Consider the following 19,577-nt stretch of genomic DNA (forward strand, 5'->3'; position numbering starts at 1 on the left):
CCAAAGTGGGACACCGTAATACCCCGGCATTCCCAAAGTGGGACACCGTAATACCCCGGCATTCCCAAAGTGGGACACCGTAATACCCCGGCATTCCCAAAGTGGGACACCGTAATACCCCGGCACCCCGGCATTCCCAAAGTGGGACACTGTAATACCCCGGCACTTCCCAAAGTGGGACACCGTAATACCCCGGCATTCCCAAAGTGGGACACCGTAATACCCCGGCACCCCGGCATTCCCAAAGTGGGACACCGTAATACCCCGGCACCCCGGCATTCCCAAAGTGGGACACCGTAATACCCCGGCATTCCCAAAGTGGGACACTGTAATACCCCGGCATTCCCAAAGTGGGACACTGTAATACCCCGGCATTCCCAAACTGGGACACTGTAATACCCCGGCATTCCCAAAGTGGGACACCGTAATACCCCGGCATTCCCAAAGTGGGACACTGTAATACCCCGGCATTCCCAAAGTGGGACACTGTAATACCCCGGCATTCCCAAAGTGGGACACTATAATACCCCGGCATTCCCAAAGTGGGACACTGTAATACCCCGGCATTCCCAAAGTGGGACACTGTAATACCCCGGCATTCCCAAAGTGGGACACTGTAATACCCCGGCATTCCCAAAGTGGGACACTGTAATACCCCGGCACTTCCCAAAGTGGGACACCGTAATACCCCGGCATTCCCAAAGTGGGACACCGTAATACCCCGGCACTCCCAAAGTGGGACACTGTAATACCCCGGCACCCCCAAAGTGGGACACTGTAATACCCCGGCACCCCGGCATTCCCAAAGTGGGACACTGTAATACCCCGGCATTCCCAAAGTGGGACACCGTAATACCCCGGCACCCCCAAAGTGGGACACCGTAATACCCCGGCACCCCGGCATTCCCAAAGTGGGACACTGTAATACCCCGGCATTCCCAAAGTGGGACACTGTAATACCCCGGCACCCCGGCATTCCCAAAGTGGGACACTGTAATACCCCGGCATTCCCAAAGTGGGACACCGTAATACCCCGGCATTCCCAAAGTGGGACACCGTAATACCCCGGCATTCCCAAAGTGGGACACTGTAATACCCCGGCACCCCGGAATTTGCAAAGTGGGACACTGTAATACCCCGGCATTCCCAAAGTGGGACACCGTAATACCCCGGCACTCCCAAAGTGGGACACCGTAATACCCCGGCATTCCCAAAGTGGGACACTGTAATACCCCGGCACCCCGGAATTCCCAAAGTGGGACACTGTAATACCCCGGCATTCCCAAAGTGGGACACTGTAATACCCTGGCATTCCCAAAGTGGGACACTGTAATACCCCGGCATTCCCAAACTGGGACACTGTAATACCCGGCATTCCCAAAGTGGGACACTGTAATACCCCGGCACCCCGGCATTCCCAAAGTGGGACACTGTAATACCCCGGCATTCCCAAAGTGGGACACTGTAATACCCCGGCACCCCGGAATTCCCAAAGTGGGACACTGTAATACCCCGGCACCCCGAAAGTGGGACACTGTAATACCCCGGCATTCCCAAAGTGGGACACTGTAATACCCCGGCACCCCCAAAGTGGGACACTGTAATACCCCGGCACCCCCAAAGTGGGACACTGTAATACCCCGGCATTCCCAAAGTGGGACACTGTAATACCCCGGCACCCCGGAATTCCCAAAGTGGGACACTGTAATACCCCGGCATTCCCAAAGTGGGACACTGTAATACCCCGGCATTCCCAAACTGGGACACTGTAATACCCCGGCATTCCCAAAGTGGGACACTGTAATACCCCGGCATTCCCAAAGTGGGACACTGTAATACCCCGGCATTCCCAAAGTGGGACACTGTAATACCCCGGCACCCCGGAATTCCCAAAGTGGGACACTGTAATACCCCGGCACCCCGAAAGTGGGACACTGTAATACCCCGGCATTCCCAAAGTGGGACACTGTAATACCCCGGCACCCCCAAAGTGGGACACTGTAATACCCCGGCACCCCCAAAGTGGGACACTGTAATACCCCGGCATTCCCAAAGTGGGACACTGTAATACCCCGGTACCCCCAAAGTGGGACACTGTAATACCCCGGCATTCCCAAAGTGGGACACTGTAATACCCCGGCACCCCCAAAGTGGGACACTGTAATACCCCGGTACCCCCAAAGTGGGACACTGTAATACCCCGGCATTCCCAAAGTGGGACACTGTAATACCCCGGCACCCCCAAAGTGGGACACTGTAATACCCCGGCATTCCCAAAGTGGGACACTGTAATACCCCGGCACCCCCAAAGTGGGACACTGTAATACCCCGGCACCCCGGCATTCCCAAAGTGGGACACTGTAATACCCCGGCATTCCCAAAGTGGGACACTGTAATACCCCGGCACCCCCAAAGTGGGACACTGTAATACCCCGGCATTCCCAAAGTGGGACACTGTAATACCCCGGCACCCCCAAAGTGGGACACTGTAATACCCCGGTACCCCGGCATTCCCAAAGTGGGACACCGTAATACCCCGGCATTCCCAAAGTGGGACACTGTAATACCCCGGCACCCCCAAAGTGGGACACCGTAATACCCCGGCATTCCCAAAGTGGGACACCGTAATACCCCGGCATTCCAAAAGTGGGACACTGTAATACCCCGGCATTCCCAAAGTGGGACACTGTAATACCCCGGCATTCCCAAAGTGGGACACTGTAATACCCCGGCACTCCGGCATTCCCAAAGTGGGACACTGTAATACCCCGGCACCCCCAAAGTGGGACACTGTAATACCCCGGCACCCCAGAGGCCTCCAATGAATGAGATGTTTAATACTTCGTCAATCTCAGCTAGCAAGTGGGTGTTCCACGTTAACCCCGTCACCGCCGGAGCAGCTTGCAAGGCATGGCGTGGGAGCGGATCTATTGGGGAGAGACGCTTCCCTTGGCACCCAGCGATCAGGCAATGTCTGCGTCTGTGGCCTCATCTATTAACTTGTTACCAGGACTGAGAACACAGCTGGGAAGGTGTGACCCGCGGGACTCCCGGCCCTTCCGGCCAGTCTCTCCGGCCGCGCCGTCGCTGGGGGCAGCAGCCTCCGTGGTTAAGCTGGCCGGGTACATGTCATCGATGAACATTTCCAGCAGATTTGCCGGGTCTGACGTGGCTGGTCCGCACGCCGCGGCCGGCAGCTCGTGGAATAAGGAAGGCGGAGGGTCCCCGGGGGGCTGCATCAGCTCTGTATCTGCAAAGATGGGACGATTGGACATCAGAGGAACGCACACAGGGGTGACCAGACCGTGACGACTGCCCCCACAGCACGCTGTCATGGATTACAGCGCTTACTCTACATCCGCAGAAGCGACGACCAGGACAATTACGTCCAGATATAGAATGAGCCCCTATGCACCAAATCTACCCCTCATAACATGGGAGTCACAGTGATTCACAGGGGACCTGTGCTCCTCCCAAATCAGGGTGACACAGAGGGGGGGGGGGAGGGGGTCCACTTTATCTGCCCACTCATCAGCAGAACAAACAACACACAAAATAAGATGAAATAAATACTTTACCTGACCAAGATTAAATGAATCAGAAGCAGCACTGCAGGAAAACTGATCAAAAATAGATATATTGTAGCCAGTTTTCCTGCAGTGCTGCGTCTGATTCATTTGATCTTGGTCGGGTGAAGTATTATATGCATGTATGTATGCATGTATGTATGTATACATGTATGTATGTATGCATGCATGCATGTATGCATGTTTGCATGCATGTGTACGCGCGTGTACAGACAGTATTGAAATAATAAGAAGGCACCTTTATTCCGCATATCTTCCCTGGGAGGCCCCTCGCTCTCCTGCTCACTCAGCTCCTGCAAGAAGGACACACAGGTTTGTGCTGCTGAACGCGCAGGAGCATGCAATGTGAAACTCACACACAGGGATAACGGGAGAGACGCACTCACGTGTGTCAGGCCGGCCTGGGATCCAGTCCCGTTATTATCTGAGGATAACAAGTCAGGATTAAATAGCTGTAAAAGCAAAGTGGGAGAGATGAAGGGATCACTCAGCGACGCGTTTCACTGGTTACAAGCGGTCAATGCTCGGCCTAGGATAAATCCTGAACCCTGTGTGCCTTCAAAGTGAGGATTCGGGGAAATGTGTGACAATAACACACATCGCTACATGTTAACTCACACCAATAAACTGGACCCCGCCATGTTTCAGGATGGCCCAGTTAACTAGCAGCCTACAATATATAGTATTGATTTTGGAAATTGGAAGAACAGGACGATAAAAAAAAAACCCAAATACTCAAGGGTGAGAGTTTAAAAAAAAACAGGACTGGAACAAAAGAAACCGGTCCTGATGATTTGCAGGAGAATGTCAGACATGTTTTTAGTGCAACTGTAGTCAGAGATACATGAAGATGTTCAGACTCAAATAGTGGCCACCTGGTGGTACAAAGCTGTGAATAATAGTAATTGGATAGAGATATATATATAGATATAGATATATATATATATTTAAATGGAGCCGCCCGTGGTTTCCGTTCAACTTATTCTTGACTCAAATATTTGTTATTTTATTTTTCACAATAAGTTTCTCTGGTTACAAACAATGCCTTGTATCCAATAGAAGCACTACGTCACCCCTCAAAAAAAGTCACATTTCAGAAGGCCCAAGTACGAGGTTTCCGTGTAACAGTCCCACTTACATCACCAATAAGATCAGAGCTTGCGCCGACCTTCTTTCTGGACAGTAACCCGAGCAGCTCCTCCAGGCTGACATCGATGCAGCTCAGGTAATCCTGGATCTCCTCCCTTACACAAGGAAGGTGTGAGAGAGGCCGTCAGGTGAACGCTCAGACACTGCACACACACACACACACACACACACACACGAGGGAGGTGTGAGAGAGGCCGTCAGGTGAACGCTCGGACACTGCACACACACACACGGGAGGTGTGAGCAGGGTCAGGGGAACGCTCAGACACTGACCACACACACACACACGAGGGAGGTGTGAGCGGGGTCAGGGGAACGCTCGGACACTGCACACACTCACACGGGAGGTGTGAGCGGGGTCAGGTGAACGCTCGGACACTGCACACACACACACGAGGGAGGTGTGAGCGGGGTCAGGTGAACGCTCGGACACTGCACACACACACACGAGGGAGGTGTGAGCGGGGTCAGGGGAACGCTCGGACACTGCACACACTCACACAGGAGGTGTGAGCAGGGTCAGGGGAACTCTCGGACACTGCACACTTACACACGTGTTGCTTTCACACTTAATAATCAGTTGCAAAGCTTCTCAGTTCTCGCTAGAGAATAATCTCTCAAATGTCACACAACGCGATCAAAACACGGCACAGAAGCAACGTTGAAATGAATGAAATACTTCCCAGAAGTCTCAGTGCCCCGCTCAGAGAGGTTTTATTTGCATCCTATGAGATGTTAGTGCGCTGTGTGTAGGTGCGCAGGCCTCCTGCAGTGAGGTGGCTGCATGTTACAAGTGATTTAGAGAGCGTTAGGACGGACTTGCTCACTCATTAACTCACCTCTCCGGCACGTCGCTGCTGCCCGCGGTGCAGTTTTCGTTGAGGATGGAGTTGATGACTGAATCGTGGTCCTCGGAGAATACCGGTACCCGCGTCCAGCTCCGGCGTCTCAACAGCACCAAAAGCAAGGGCCTGATCCACAACCAGTGACTGGAAGTCTACAACTGGATCACGCAGGAGAACCACCTGTCCTGTATCCCTGCAGGGGGTGAACAAGACAGTCAGCTCTTCTGCCAAGTAAAGATGTGCAAAGTCTTCGCCCAAGTTCCCAAACTATACAAAGAAAAATGTGCAGTTTTAAAGGTTCGACAGCAGTTTGAACCAAAAAAAGGCAAATTCATAGCAAATGTGGAGAGAGAGAGCACGCGAGAGCGTGAGAGAGAGCACGCGAGAGCTATTACAGGGTCTGTGTTGTTTGAATGTAGGATTTGCTGGGGCAATTTGCCAATTACACTAAAAAGTGAATTTACTAAAACATTTTGATTTTAAAAAAGTAGTTTGATGGAGGTTTGTGAATGTTTAAAATGTTTTCAATGTTTGAGTACAACCGTGGAGACGCCAATCTCGCATGTCCAGGAAAGGGACGCACGGCTTTGCACAGTGATACAATCTATCTCTAAAAAAAAAAATCTCTCACTTCAAGCTACATACAAAAAACATTGGGCATTGTATAGTATTTCTGAGTATGTATATTTGCTTCCAGTAAATATATGGCAGTGTGTAAAAGCACCGAGTTATATCTATACAATCACCAATTTCTAAACATGATTGGGTTTGTACATTTTCTCTTTTTTTGGCAATTCCAGGCATCAATATGAATCACCCCCAGGACCCTGTTTTCAATGCCTTGGTATCTCAGGAATGGTCTCGAGTTTCAAAATAAGCAGGGCTGATGAGGAACAGATATTTAATTTTTATCGTGGAGCCAAGCAGCATTAAGAAGAGTAACACGAAGATTTAATAAAACATGCGATGGAGATTTAACCACTTTACTGCAGCAACTCATCGTACTGGCGGCTCCTCGGGCATAGAAGGGGTTACAAGCGGACAGATATCATGTCTGGACTCACGCGTGGCTTTCTGGGCCTGTGAGGTTCTGTCTGTACTCGTGCGCGGTCATGTAGGTCGGCGCCACAGTGGGGTGAGGGAGTCCGGATGAGCCCTCCCCCGCGCTGGCGACTTCCTGAATATAAATGACATCGTCCGCCGAGCTCCCATGATGCAACGGCGAGAGGTTAACCTGAGGGACGAGCACATGGAACAGAGGGAACATGGTGCTTACCGCTGCAGATCCATCTAATACTGGTACAGGCAAGTTTAATGGGTTAAACCAAAGGTGACTGGCCCCTTAAATCAGATGATTTTTTTCTCCTTTATAATCCTCTTTTCAAAAGTTCCGATTTCCATGGTAACAAAACGGTACCTTCTTTTTTTGACACACACACAGACACACACAGACACACACACAGACAGACACACACACAGACACACACACAGACACACACACAGACACACACACAGACACACACACACACACACACACACACACACACACACACACTATGCTGATAATGGGTGGAAGGCAGGGTTGCAGACCTGGCGAAGGCCGCGTCCATGTTTAATGCTTGCGGGCGGAGGCGCGCTTCCGCTCGGAACTGAGCCCCTACAGCCGCAATGAGAGCGGCTTTAGTAGGGGCTCGCCTACGCTTCCGCAAGCGCACGGAAGCGTAGGTCTTCAGGATATTTTAAATCTTCGCGCTTGCCGGTCACGTGAGCGGTTCGCCCAATGAGGGCGAACCAGCTCCGTGACGTCACTGCCCCCCCGACACGCCCCCGGACGGCGCGCTGTCTAAGGCCAGGGAAAGCACCGCTTCCCCTCAGCTTCAGCGCGCCTCCGCACGCCAGGAGTAACCATGGCCGAGGCCTAAGACATGCTAAGTGATCTTTTTATTTGCTATATGCAATACGGTGGAGGTTTCTTGTTGCCTTTTTCACCCTCCATAACATAAAAGTTGATGGTAAACCCTACAGTCTTGAAAATGCAAAGCCAGCAGCACTCCCAGCCTCACACCGATGAGACCCATTAAGGCTGAAACATGTCTGTGAATGGTTTCTCTGGCTTTGCGTCTGATTCCCATGCTGTGCTTTAAAGCTGTTAACAGCGAGCGTTGGCTTATATGGGCTCCATGTAACAATGGATTTTCAGACAAAAGGTGACACATTGTTTGCTCATTTGCATGTCATTTCCCAGAATCCCTTGCTGCAGTGGAAGCACTGTATGCTGGGGATAATGGTGACAGGCAGGGGGTGCAGACCTGTCTAAGACGTGTGAATGTGCTCACAAGGGATCTTTTTATTTCTCCATTTTATGCCCGTGGCCCAGAGCCAGCAAGAACATCATTACCATCGGACCTGGAGAAGAGAAATAGGACCTCTGCATGTGAAGAAAAGACCCCGCGTCACGCAGTGAGGTCATACAACATGGCGGAAGTAGAACCCATTCACTTCCAACAGGGCCGGTAACACACGGGGACAGGCAGCCGCGGCACGTGCTACTGAAAAGCACTCACCACTAACCCCTCTTCCGCAGGGCCGTGCACGCGAGGGACCCTGTATTTCGGCGCAGGAGGCCCGGACGCTTCGATAGGTAACGCTCTGCAGACAGATACAGGTTTGATTTAGGATTATAGCACGAGAAGTCTAATAAAGCGAAGACTGCGGCAGTTACACCCCGGCGAGGATTCGCAACCACGGAAACCTTCTTTTCTTACACGGCTACATGAGATAATGACGGGGCGTGTATACGGCATGTCCTATTTCTACACACACGTGAACAGCAAAGCCAGAGAGAGGTCCACATCAATGTTACACGTGCAAACAAAAACACCAGAATACAGCCGATCACAAGCCCGCCGTGGCGTGTCCCTCCCTAACGTGTCCCTCCTCAACAACTCTCAAAATCGACCGAATTATAAACCGTGGTATTTTATTCCCACAATCCCCTTCTCTTATCCTCCCCGCCCCGAGGGTAGTGACATCACCAGTTTCTTGGGCGGGGTTAGACTGCAGTGCCCATTCTCTGAGGCATCGGTGAGCCCCCCTGCCTGCTCTCCCCCTGTGTCGCCCCCCCCCTGCCTGCTCTCCCCGTGTCGCGCCCCCCTGCCTGCTCTCCACTTGTGTTGCGCCCCCCTGCCTGCTCTCCCCGTGTCGCCCCCCCCCTGCCTGCCCTCCCCCTGTGTCGCCCCCCCCCCCCGCCTGCTCTCCCCGTGTCGCCCCCCCCCTGCCTGCTCTCCCCGTGTCGCGCCCCCCTGCCTGCTCTCCACTTGTGTTGCGCCCCCCTGCCTGCTCTCCCCGTGTCGCCCCCCCCCTGCCTGCTCTCCCCCTGTGTCGCCCCCCCCCCCGCCTGCTCTCCCCGTGTCACCCCCCCTGCCTGCCCTCCCCCTGTGTCGCGCCCCCCCTGCTCTGAGGAATCACAAGGTTAAAAGAAATGAATATACATAAACTCGTTAATACCTTTTCCTCTTTGTTCCGATCACGTTTCCTCTCATTGTACGCAGGATGAACTGGAACATCTGACAGAGGAGAGAATACAGAATAATCTCTGATAAAGCCCATGCGTTGCCTGCAGTCCCACTAACCCAGGGGCGGGCAACTCCAGGCCTCGAGGGCCAACAACAGGTCAGGTTTTCAGGATACCCCTGCTTCAGCACAAGTGGTGCAGTCATCAACTGAGCCACCTGTATTGAAGCAGGGATATCCTGAAAACCTGACCTGTTGGTGGCCCTTCAGGACTGGAGTTGCCCGCCCCAGCACCAGCCCATATACCCTCCGCATCTCACTTTTGCCAGAAGCTTCTGCTGTTGGCTGTGTCTCCGTCTCAATGAGGCCGTCTCTTTCCAGAGAGCTTGGTTTTCTCTGTAAGAAGAGGAGATTTCGTCAGCGAGCAACAAAAAAGCTTCTATATTTCAAAGTAAAAAACCCAGCAGGTAGAAAGCCAGAGGTTTCGGGTGCCTGGGGACTCAAAACAGAGATTTCTTTACCTGATGGATCAATAAATCCTTTATTTATTTTTTTGCATTACTCCATGTCGTGCAGAGGAGACGAGAGGGGAGAGAGAGAGGGAGAGAGAGAGACAGACACAGAGAGAGGGAGAGAGAGAGGGAGAGACAGACACAGAGAGAGGGAGAGACAGAGACACAGAGAGAGGGAGAGAGGGAGAGACACAGAGAGAGGGAGAGAGACAGAGACACAGAGAGAGGGAGAGATAGAGAGAGAGACAGACAGAAAAGAGAGGGGGGAAAGAGAGAGAAAGAGAGAGACAAAGACACAGAGAGAGGGAGAGATAGAGAGAGAAAGACAGAAAAGAGAGAGGGGAGAGAGAGAGACACAGAGAGAGGGAGAGATGGAGAGAGACAGACAAGAGAGAGGGGGGAGAGAGAGACCGGAGAGAGAGAGAGACACAGAGAGAGGGAGAGAGACAGAGACACGGAGAGAGGGAGAGATAGAGACAGACAGAAAAGAGAGAGGGGGAGAAGAGAGAGAGCGAGAGCTCTCACAAAGTGATGAAATTAACAGCACAACCAGGGTTATTAAAAAAACTCCATCAATTAAACAAATCTCGATGTTTCGGTCCCCACTTGTGCTGAAGCAGAGATATCCTGAAGCCCTGACCTGTTGATGGCCCTAGAGGACTGGAGTTGGACGGCCCTGACTTAAACAGAGTGTTTACCCAGCACTGAGCTCATTTCCTCGTGTCTATGGATACAGAAAGTCCCACAGACCTCCTCATATTGTCTAACTTTGTGTCCATGTTATCCTGCTCCGCTCTCAGCTCCTGGACCTCTGCCAGAACTTTCTGCAGATCCTCTCCGGAAAGATTAGAGTCGTCCGTCTTCACCACCGTCACCTAGGAGAGAAGCAGCTTCAGCGAGGGTGTTACCGTCACTTGTAAAACACCGCCATACGTTTCCAGAGTGATCCATTTCCAAGCACGGAGAGGCCGGGCTTCCAGGACACAGCGCGGGTATTTAACCGCGCCTTCACATAAAAGAGACTTTCTGCTCTCTTTGTCTACTGAGGTGTTCACCGAAATTATTTCCAAGTTCCAAGAAACAAGTTACATTGTAATGTTCAAAACGGCAGATGTTCCTGGGCGAGCCCCGCTCCCAGGCACACAACCCCATAAAGGTAACGCGCAGAACCAAAAATCGGGGTATGGAAATGTTACCCGTTATACTCTCTGCACCAGGTTAGATTACTTGGTCCTGACTCGGCCCGTCATCACCCCAACCCCCCACTAAATAGAAAACAAATACTGTATATACACGATTACATATTTAGTATACACGCACAGGCACTCTCTTGTTTGCGTGCATACGACTGCTACGCGGGGATTCGGTCTGTTTATCCCAAACTCTGCCCATACCTTCCGCTTAATGTTCTCCAGTAATTCTGCTTCTCCCTTTTTAAAGCAGGGGTGCTGGAACTCAATAGCCGAGCCCCTCACAGTTCTAACGAGGCCGCTCTCCAAACTTATCACCTTCCTGAAGCCATCTGCACCGGAGGGGAAGAAAAAAAAACCAGAGTGAGCCTCCCATACAATGCAGTGTGCTGCTATGGTATGTAATGGGTATATCCAATGTGGAGGAGATTCTAGAAGCAAGATATGCAGGGGTGGGGACCCCGCATGGGACAGGTGTCATGCATGCCAGTTAGGATGCACAGAGGTACGTACACGTGTTGAGCTGCCGAATGAAGCTGGACATATTGTTGTGCTTGAAGTACTTGGGCAGAATCTCCTTTGCAAATCGCTGCTCATCCAGGATCCAGAAACTCTGCCCATTCTGGAAGAGAACGTAGCCAGGTGAGATCTGTGTGAAGTAGCAGACATTTGCATCCGTTCCCCAATAACCTGGGTGTAGGGGAGCGATTCCCCCGCATGTTACAGCATGCAACAGTCATACCATTACTCAAAAACAGCAAGCTTGACCCTACCTGTCTTTCTAACTATCGACCTGACTCCCTCCTGCCTTTTGCCTCTAAACTCCTTGAGCGTCTTGTGTTCTCTCGCTTGCTCCATTTTCTCAACACCTATTCTCTCCTAGACCCTCTACAATCTGGCTTCCGCACTGCTCACTCCACTGAAACACCCCTCACTAAAATAACTGATGACCTCCATGCTGCCAAAGACAGAGGTCATTACACTCTGCTCATATTACTCGACCTCTCTGCAGCATTTGACACTGTGGACCACCCTCTTCTCCTTCATATTCTCCATACTCTTGGTATTCGGAACAAAGCTCTATCCTGGATCTCATCCTACCTCTCCCATCGTACTTTCAGTGTCTCTTCTGCTAACACCTCCTCCTCTATTGATCTCTCTGTGGGGGTACCCCAGGGCTCTGTCCTGGGACCTCTTCTCTTTTCTCTGTACACACTCTCTCTACGTGACCTAATAACATCTTTTGGGTTTAAATATCACCTCTATGCTGACGACACACAAATGTACTTTTCAACACCTGACCTTACACCTGCTGTACAAACCAAAGTTTCTGAATGTCTCTCTGCTATATCATCCTGGATGGCCCTCCGCGCCTTAAACTCAACATGGCTAAAACAGAGCTCCTCATACTTCCTCCCAAACCTGGCCCTACTACCTCCTTCCACATTACTGTTGGAACTACGATCATTCACCCAGTAGCCCAAGCACGCTGCCTAGGGGTCACACTCGACTCCTCTCTTACATTCGCCCCTCACATTCAAAACATATCTAAAACTTGTCGCTTTTTCCTCCGCAATATAACAAAGATACGCCCTTTCCTCTGTTGCTCGACTGCTAAAACTCCGACTCAGGCCCTCATTCTCTCCCGTCTCGATTACTGTAACCTCCTGCTGTCCGGCCTTCCTGCTTCTCACCTGTCTCCCCTACAATCTATCCTAAATGCTGCTGCCAGAATCACTCTACTCTTTCCTAGATCTGTCTCAGCATCTCCCCTCATGAAATCCCTCTCCTGGCTTACGATCAAATCCTGCATCTCACACTCCATACTTCTCCTCACTTTTAAAGCTTTACACTCTTCTGCTCCTCCTTACATCTCAGCCCTAATTTCTCGCTATGCACCATCCCGACTCTTGCGTTCTGCTCAAGGATGTCTTCTTTCTACCCCCTTTGTATCTAAAGCCCTCTCCCGCCTTAAACCCTTTTCACTGACTGCCCCACACCTCTGGAATGCCCTTCCCCTCAGTACCCGACTAGCACCCTCTCTATCCACCTTTAAGACCCACTTGCTTAAAGAAGCATATGAATAGCACTGTGGCTCTTCTGAACACATGATCCATAAAGCTTGGCCCCCTGCAGACGCACTTACCAGAACTCCCTCCTACTGTCTCTGTACGTTCTCCCTACCTACCAATTAGACTGTAAGCTCCTCGGGGCAGGGACTCCTCTTCCTTAATGTTACTTTAATGTCTAAAGCACTTATTCCCATGATCTGTTATTTATTATTATCTGTTATTTATTTGATTACCACATGTATTACTACTGTGAAGCGCTATGTACATTAATGGCGCTATATAAATAAAGACATACAATACAATACAGTGTAACAAGGCTCAGATTGTGCTTTGTTCCGCAGCTTGGTATATGGGGAGTTACATAGTACACGTATTATAATGCGATCAAATTCGGTCTCTCTGAGCGGCAAAAACGGGCCAGAACACAACTTGTTAAAAAAAGACATTTTGCCGTCTGGCTTTAAATCGTTATTATTATATGTTTAAGAAATAAAATAAGAGATATTGTGATTAGCAGCGCCCTGTGTGAGATTCCTGAGGAGACGCTGACGCATGGATAACATGACAACACCTTCTGCCCATGTCCCCTACAGCAGAACCAGGTCATAACTGGGCCCGCCACAGTACACAGAACACGTGACTTTGTATAAGAAGCAAAAGCTGACAGGCTGTATACACAGACACACACACACACACACACACACACACACACACACACACACACACACACACACCAACTGTAAATATTACTGTATATTAATTTGCATGTCTTAGGCAGGTCTGCAACCCTGTCTTTCACCATTATCACACAGCACTTCCACTGCAGCAAGGGATTCTGGGAAATGACATGCAAATGAGCACACAGTGCCACCTTTTATCTGAAGCTCACATTACATGAACAACCCTTAGGCTGGGGCCATAAAGGGAGGGAGCAGTGCTGAGGCGCGCTGACGCTGGGGCTCGCCTGCTGAAGCTGTGCGATTTCATGCACATGCAGGCGAGCCAGCGGCCGCGATCGGGAGGCGGGGGGAGGTGGGGCAGTGACGTCGCTGGGCCAATCGCCCGCGACGCACTGACGTCAACGACGTTGACGCTGCTTCGCGCTGATTGGATGTTTTCAGCCGACAGCGCGCTGAAAAACAGCTTGGCTGTCGGCTGAAAAATCCAACTCGTCAGCACGCCTGCGGACGCTCGCGTGAGCCCCCTCTAAAGACATCCTCATTGAGGATGCAGGTGCTCAGCGCGGAACGTCCGCACGGCTCAGCGCGGCCTGTCCTTCTATGGACGCAGCCTTAGCCAATGCATGCTGCTTTAGACACAGCTTTTAAGCAAGGGCTTGGGAGATGCAAAGCCAGTAAACCCACTCACAGACATCCCTTGCTGCAGTGGAAGTGCCGGGTGCTGGGCGATAATGGGGAAAGACAGGGTTGCAGACCTGCCTAAGACATGCAAATGAATATACAGGAATATTTACAGTTGCTTTATGCTTTACTGTGGAGGGTTTTTGTCACTTTTTTTACCCACCATAACCTTAATACTGTAAGTGTGGACACACACACACACACACACCAATAGTGCAGATCAGGGCACTATGACACAGCTCATTAACTTCTGCAGGATTGTTCATGCAACGCTGCCCCGATCAGCACTATCGGAGTTTAATGAATTACCCCGTGCTAGCGCCTTTTCTCTGACCTGCCCGCTATAGATCTGTGAGATCACTTGTTGATCTGACGGATTAGTGGGCTGTGTATTGGTAATTAATCATTCTAACATACTATTTATCTGGCGCACGAGATCCCCCATTCACAGAAAATGGATTATAGGTTACATTATTAGATCAACAAGTATACCCGATTAGCATGATTATGGAAGGTTCAGGATGTTTATTGGCTATTGATCAGCTGATTGGGAATGTCTGTGAAGCGTTAGCTGGCGTTTATTAGTTATAATCCCTAATAGTAGGTTTGTTGAGATTAGATGACCCAGTCTGAATATTAGGCATTGATCTGATTGGAGATATTATGTAGGCTTTTGTTAGATTATCAATGAATGATTATTTGATTGGAGATGTATTACAAAGCTCAGATTACATTAGTTATGAAGCAGATTAGCTGATATATTATTCGAGACCCTAGTTAGATAAGTAATTATTGATAATTTTATATATGATGTTCTGGGCAATTATTATTTACAGATGACAGGAAGTGTTACACAAAGCCCTGGTTAGATTATCAGTTATTGATCAGATAGCAGGGGGTGTTACATAAAGCCTGGTTACATTATCAGTTATTGATCAGATAGCAGGGGGTGTTACATTATCAGTTACTGATCAGATAGCAGGGGGAGTTACATAAAGCCTGGTTACATTATCAGTTATTGATTAGATAGCAGGGGGTGTTACATTATCAGTTATTGATCAGATAGCAGGGGGTGTTACATAAAGCCTGGTTACATTATCAGTTATTGATTAGATAGCAGGGGGTGTTACATTATCAGTTATTGATCAGATAGCAGGGGGAGTTACATAAAGCCTGGTTACATTATCAGTTATTGATCAGATAGCAGGGGGAGTTACATAAAGCCTGGTTACATTATCAGTTATTGATCAGATAGCAGGGGGTGTTACATTATCAGTTATTGATCAGATAGCAGGGGGTGTTAAAGTTTAAATATTATTGAAGTTACCAAATTCCATCCGATGACGTCATCATTGCTGGAATCTTCCACCAGGACCCAGAGTTTGGTGAGAAAGGTGGGGGCAGGGGGGTGGGAGGAAGGCTCCTTCATCCTCACACCTGGGGCTCCACTACCCGGACACGGAACTCCAGGCCACGCCCAGCGGGAGGAGCCCGGCAATGATTGGTCGAGCGGAGGAGATAAAGTTGCGGTCCCACCCCCCGGTGATAGATTGTATCCGGGGAGTGTCTGGGCGGAGAAGGGGAGACCGGAGAGAGAGGGGAGGAGACCGGAGAGAGAGAGAGGGGAGGAGACCGGAGAGAGGGGAGGAGACCGGAGAGGGAGGGGAGAGGACCGGAGAGAGAGAGGGGAGAGGACCGGAGAGAGAGAGGGGGGAAGGAGACCGGAGAGAGAGAGAGAGGGGAGATGGTGAAAGGAACGGAGAGAGAGGGGAGAGGACCGGAGAGAGAGAGGGGAGAGGACCGGGGAGAGAGAGGGGGGAAGGAGACCGGAGGGAGAGAGGAGGGAAGGAGACCGGAGGGAGAGAGGGGGGAGGAGACCGAAAAGAGAGAGGGGGGGAGGAGACCGAAAAGAGAGAGGGGGGGAGGAGACCGAAAAGAGAGAGGGGGGGAGGAGACCGGAGAGAGAGAGGGGGGGAGGAGACCGGAGAGAGAGAGGGGGGGAGGAGACCGGAGAGAGAGAGGGGGGGAGGAGACCGGAGAGAGAGAGGGGGGGAGGAGACCGGAGAGAGAGAAGGGAGAGGACCGGAGAGAGAGAGGGGAGAGGACCGGAGAGAGAGAGGGGAGAGGACCGGAGAGAGAGAGGGGAGAGGACCGGAGAGAGAGAGGGGAGAGGACCGGAGAGAGAGAGGGGAGAGGACCGGAGAGAGAGAGGGGAGAGGACCGGAGAGAGAGAGAGGGGAGAGGACCGGAGAGAGAGAGAGGGGAGAGGACCGGAGAGAGAGAGAGGGGAGAGGACCGGAGAGAGAGAGGGGAGAGGACCGGAGAGAGAGAGGGGAGAGGACCGGAGAGAGAGGGGAGAGGACCGGAGAGAGAGAGGGGAGAGGACCGGAGAGAGAGAGGGGAGAGAGAGAGGGGAGAGGGGGGAAGGAGACCGAAGAGAGAGGGGAGAGGACCGGAGAGAGAGAGAGGGGGGAAGGAGACCGGAGGGAGAGAGGGGGAAGGAGACCGGAGGGAGAGAGAGGGGGAAGGAGACCGGAGGGAGAGAGAGGGGGAAGGAGACCGGAGGGAGAGAGAGGGGGAAGGAGACCGGAGGGAGAGAGAGGGGGAAGGAGACCGGAGGGAGAGAGAGGGGGAAGGAGACCGGAGGGAGAGAGAGGGGGAAGGAGACCGGAGGGAGAGAGAGGGGGAAGGAGACCGGAGGGAGAGAGGGGGGGAGGAGACCGGAGAGAGAGAGGGGGGGAGGAGACCGGAGAGAGAGAGGGGGGAGGAGAGAGGGGGGGGAGACCGGAGGGAGAGAGAGGGGGGGAGGAGACCGGAGGGAGAGAGAGGGGGGGGAGACCGGAGGGAGAGAGAGGGGGGGAGGAGACCGGAGGGAGAGAGAGGGGGGGAGGAGACCGGAGAGAGAGGGAGAGAGAGAGGGGAGGAGACCGGAGAGAGAGAAGGGGGGGAGGAGACCGGAGAGAAAGAAGGGGAGGAGAGGGAGGGGGGTAGGAGACCGGAGAGAGAGAGGGGGGGAGGAGACCGGAGGGGGAGAGGGGGGAGGAGAACGGAGGGGGAGAGGGGGGAGGAGACCGGAGGGGGAGAGGGGGGAGGAGAACGGAGGGGGAGAGGGGGGAGGAGACCAGAGGGGGGGAGGAGACCAGAGGGGGGGAGGAGACCGGAGGGGGAGAGGGGGGGAGGAGACCGGAGGGGGAGAGGGGTGGAGGAGACCGGAGGGGGAGAGGGGTGGAGGAGACCAGAGGGGGGGAGGAGACCGGAGGGGGGGAGGTGACCGGAGAGGGGGAGGAGACCGGAGGGGGAGAGGGGGGGAGGAGACCGGAGGGGGAGAGGGGGGGAGGAGACCGGAGGGGGAGAGGGGGGGAGGAGACCAGAGGGGGGGAGGAGACCAGAGGGGGGGAGGAGACCGGAGAGGGGGAGGAGACCGGAGGGGGAGAGGGGGGGAGGAGACCGGAGGGGGGGAGGAGACCGGAGGGGGGGAGGAGACCGGAGGGGGAGAGGGGGGGAGGAGACCGGAGGGGGAGAGGGGTGGAGGAGACCGGAGGGGGAGAGGGGTGGAGGAGACCAGAGGGGGGGAGGAGACCGGAGGGGGGGAGGTGACCGGAGAGGGGGAGGAGACCGGAGGGGGAGAGGGGGGGAGGAGACCGGAGGGGGAGAGGGGGGGAGGAGACCGGAGGGGGAGAGGGGGGGAGGAGACCAGAGGGGGGGAGGAGACCGGAGAGGGGGAGGAGACCGGAGGGGGAGAGGGGGGGAGGAGACCGGAGGGGGGGAGGAGACCGGAGGGGGGGAGGAGACCGGAGGGAGGGAGGAGACCGGAAGGGGGGAGGAGACCGGAAGGGGGGAGGAGACCGGAGGGGGGGAGGAGACCGGAGGGGGGGAGGAGACCAGAGGGGGGGAGGAGACCAGAGGGGGGGAGGAGACCAGAGGGGGGGAGGAGACCAGAGGGGGGGAGGAGACCAGAGGGGGAGGAGACCGGAGAGAGAGAGGGGGGGAGGGGGAGAGAGAGGGTGGGAGGGGGAGAGAGAGGGGGGGAGGAGACCGGAGAGAAAGAGGGGGGGAGGGAGAGGGGAGGAGGAGACCGGAGAGAAAGGGGGGGAGGAGACCGGAGGGAGAGAGGGAGGGGAGGAGACCGGAGAGAGAGGGGGGGAGGAGACCGGAGAGAGAGGGGGGGAGGAGACCGGAGGGGGAGGAGACCGGAGGGAGAGGGGGGGAGACCGGAGGGAGAGGGGGGGGAGGAGACCGGAGGGAGAGACAGGGGGGGAGACCGGAGAGGGGGAGAAAGGGGGCAAGAGGGGGGGAGGGGGGGGGAGAGGGGGAGGAGGGAGGGGGGGGGAGAGGGGGAGGAGGGAGGGGGGAGGGAGAGAGGGGGGAAGGAGGGAGGGGGGGAGGGAGAGAGAGAGGGGGGAAGGAGGGAGGGGGGGAGGGAGAGAGAGAGGGGGGAAGGAGGGAGGGGGGGAGGGAGAGAGAGAGGGGGGAAGGAGAGAGAGAGGGGGGAAGGAGAGAGAGAGGGGAGAGGACCGGAGAGAGAGGGGAGAGGACCGGAGAGAGAGAGGGGAGAGGACCGGAGAGAGAGAGGGGAGAGAGAGAGGGGAGAGGGGGGAAGGAGACCGAAGAGAGAGGGGAGAGGACCGGAGAGAGAGAGGGGGGAAGGAGACCGGAGGGAGAGAGGGGGAAGGAGACCGGAGGGAGAGAGAGGGGGAAGGAGACCGGAGGGAGAGAGAGGGGGAAGGAGACCGGAGGGAGAGAGGTGGGGAGGAGACCGGAGAGAGAGAGGGGGGGAGGAGACCGGAGAGAGAGAGGGGGGAGGAGAGAGGGGGGGGAGACCGGAGGGAGAGAGAGGGGGGGAGGAGACCGGAGGGAGAGAGAGGGGGGAGGAGAGAGGGGGGGGAGACCGGAGGGAGAGAGAGGGGGGGAGGAGACCGGAGGGAGAGAGAGGGGGGGAGGAGACCGGAGAGAGAGGGAGAGGGAGAGAGAGAGGGGAGGAGACCGGAGAGAGAGAAGGGGGGGAGGAGACCGGAGAGAAAGAAGGGGAGGAGAGGGAGGGGGGTAGGAGACCGGAGAGAGAGAGGGGGGGAGGAGAGAGGGGGGGAGGAGACCGGAGGGGGAGAGGGGGGAGGAGAACGGAGGGGGAGAGGGGGGAGGAGACCAGAGGGGGGGAGGAGACCAGAGGGGGGGAGGAGACCGGAGGGGGAGAGGGGGGGAGGAGACCGGAGGGGGAGAGGGGTGGAGGAGACCGGAGGGGGAGAGGGGTGGAGGAGACCAGAGGGGGGGAGGAGACCGGAGGGGGGGAGGTGACCGGAGAGGGGGAGGAGACCGGAGGGGGAGAGGGGGGGAGGAGACCGGAGGGGGAG

General features: G+C 54.2%; 1 protein-coding gene across 1 annotated transcript; it reads right to left on the minus strand.

The window, feature by feature from the left end:
• Nucleotides 1-605: 605 nt before the first annotated feature.
• On the minus strand, nucleotides 606-15,944 carry LOC142467240 (heat shock factor protein 3-like). Its single transcript, XM_075572671.1, has 13 exons — nucleotides 15,557-15,944; nucleotides 11,310-11,418; nucleotides 11,001-11,128; nucleotides 10,357-10,481; nucleotides 9,415-9,490; nucleotides 9,089-9,147; nucleotides 8,146-8,230; nucleotides 6,648-6,815; nucleotides 5,576-5,733; nucleotides 4,726-4,831; nucleotides 3,974-4,039; nucleotides 3,826-3,880; nucleotides 606-3,250 (listed from the first exon to the last, which is right to left on the minus strand). Exons 1-13 carry the CDS (start codon nucleotides 15,656-15,658, stop codon nucleotides 2,964-2,966), a joined length of 1,524 nt encoding a protein of 507 aa, XP_075428786.1. The 5' UTR covers nucleotides 15,659-15,944; the 3' UTR covers nucleotides 606-2,963.
• Between the last annotated feature and the right edge of the window lie 3,633 nt (nucleotides 15,945-19,577).

Source organism: Ascaphus truei, chromosome 16 (genome assembly GCF_040206685.1).
Source record: "Ascaphus truei isolate aAscTru1 chromosome 16, aAscTru1.hap1, whole genome shotgun sequence".
Lineage (NCBI taxonomy): Eukaryota > Metazoa > Chordata > Amphibia > Anura > Ascaphidae > Ascaphus > Ascaphus truei.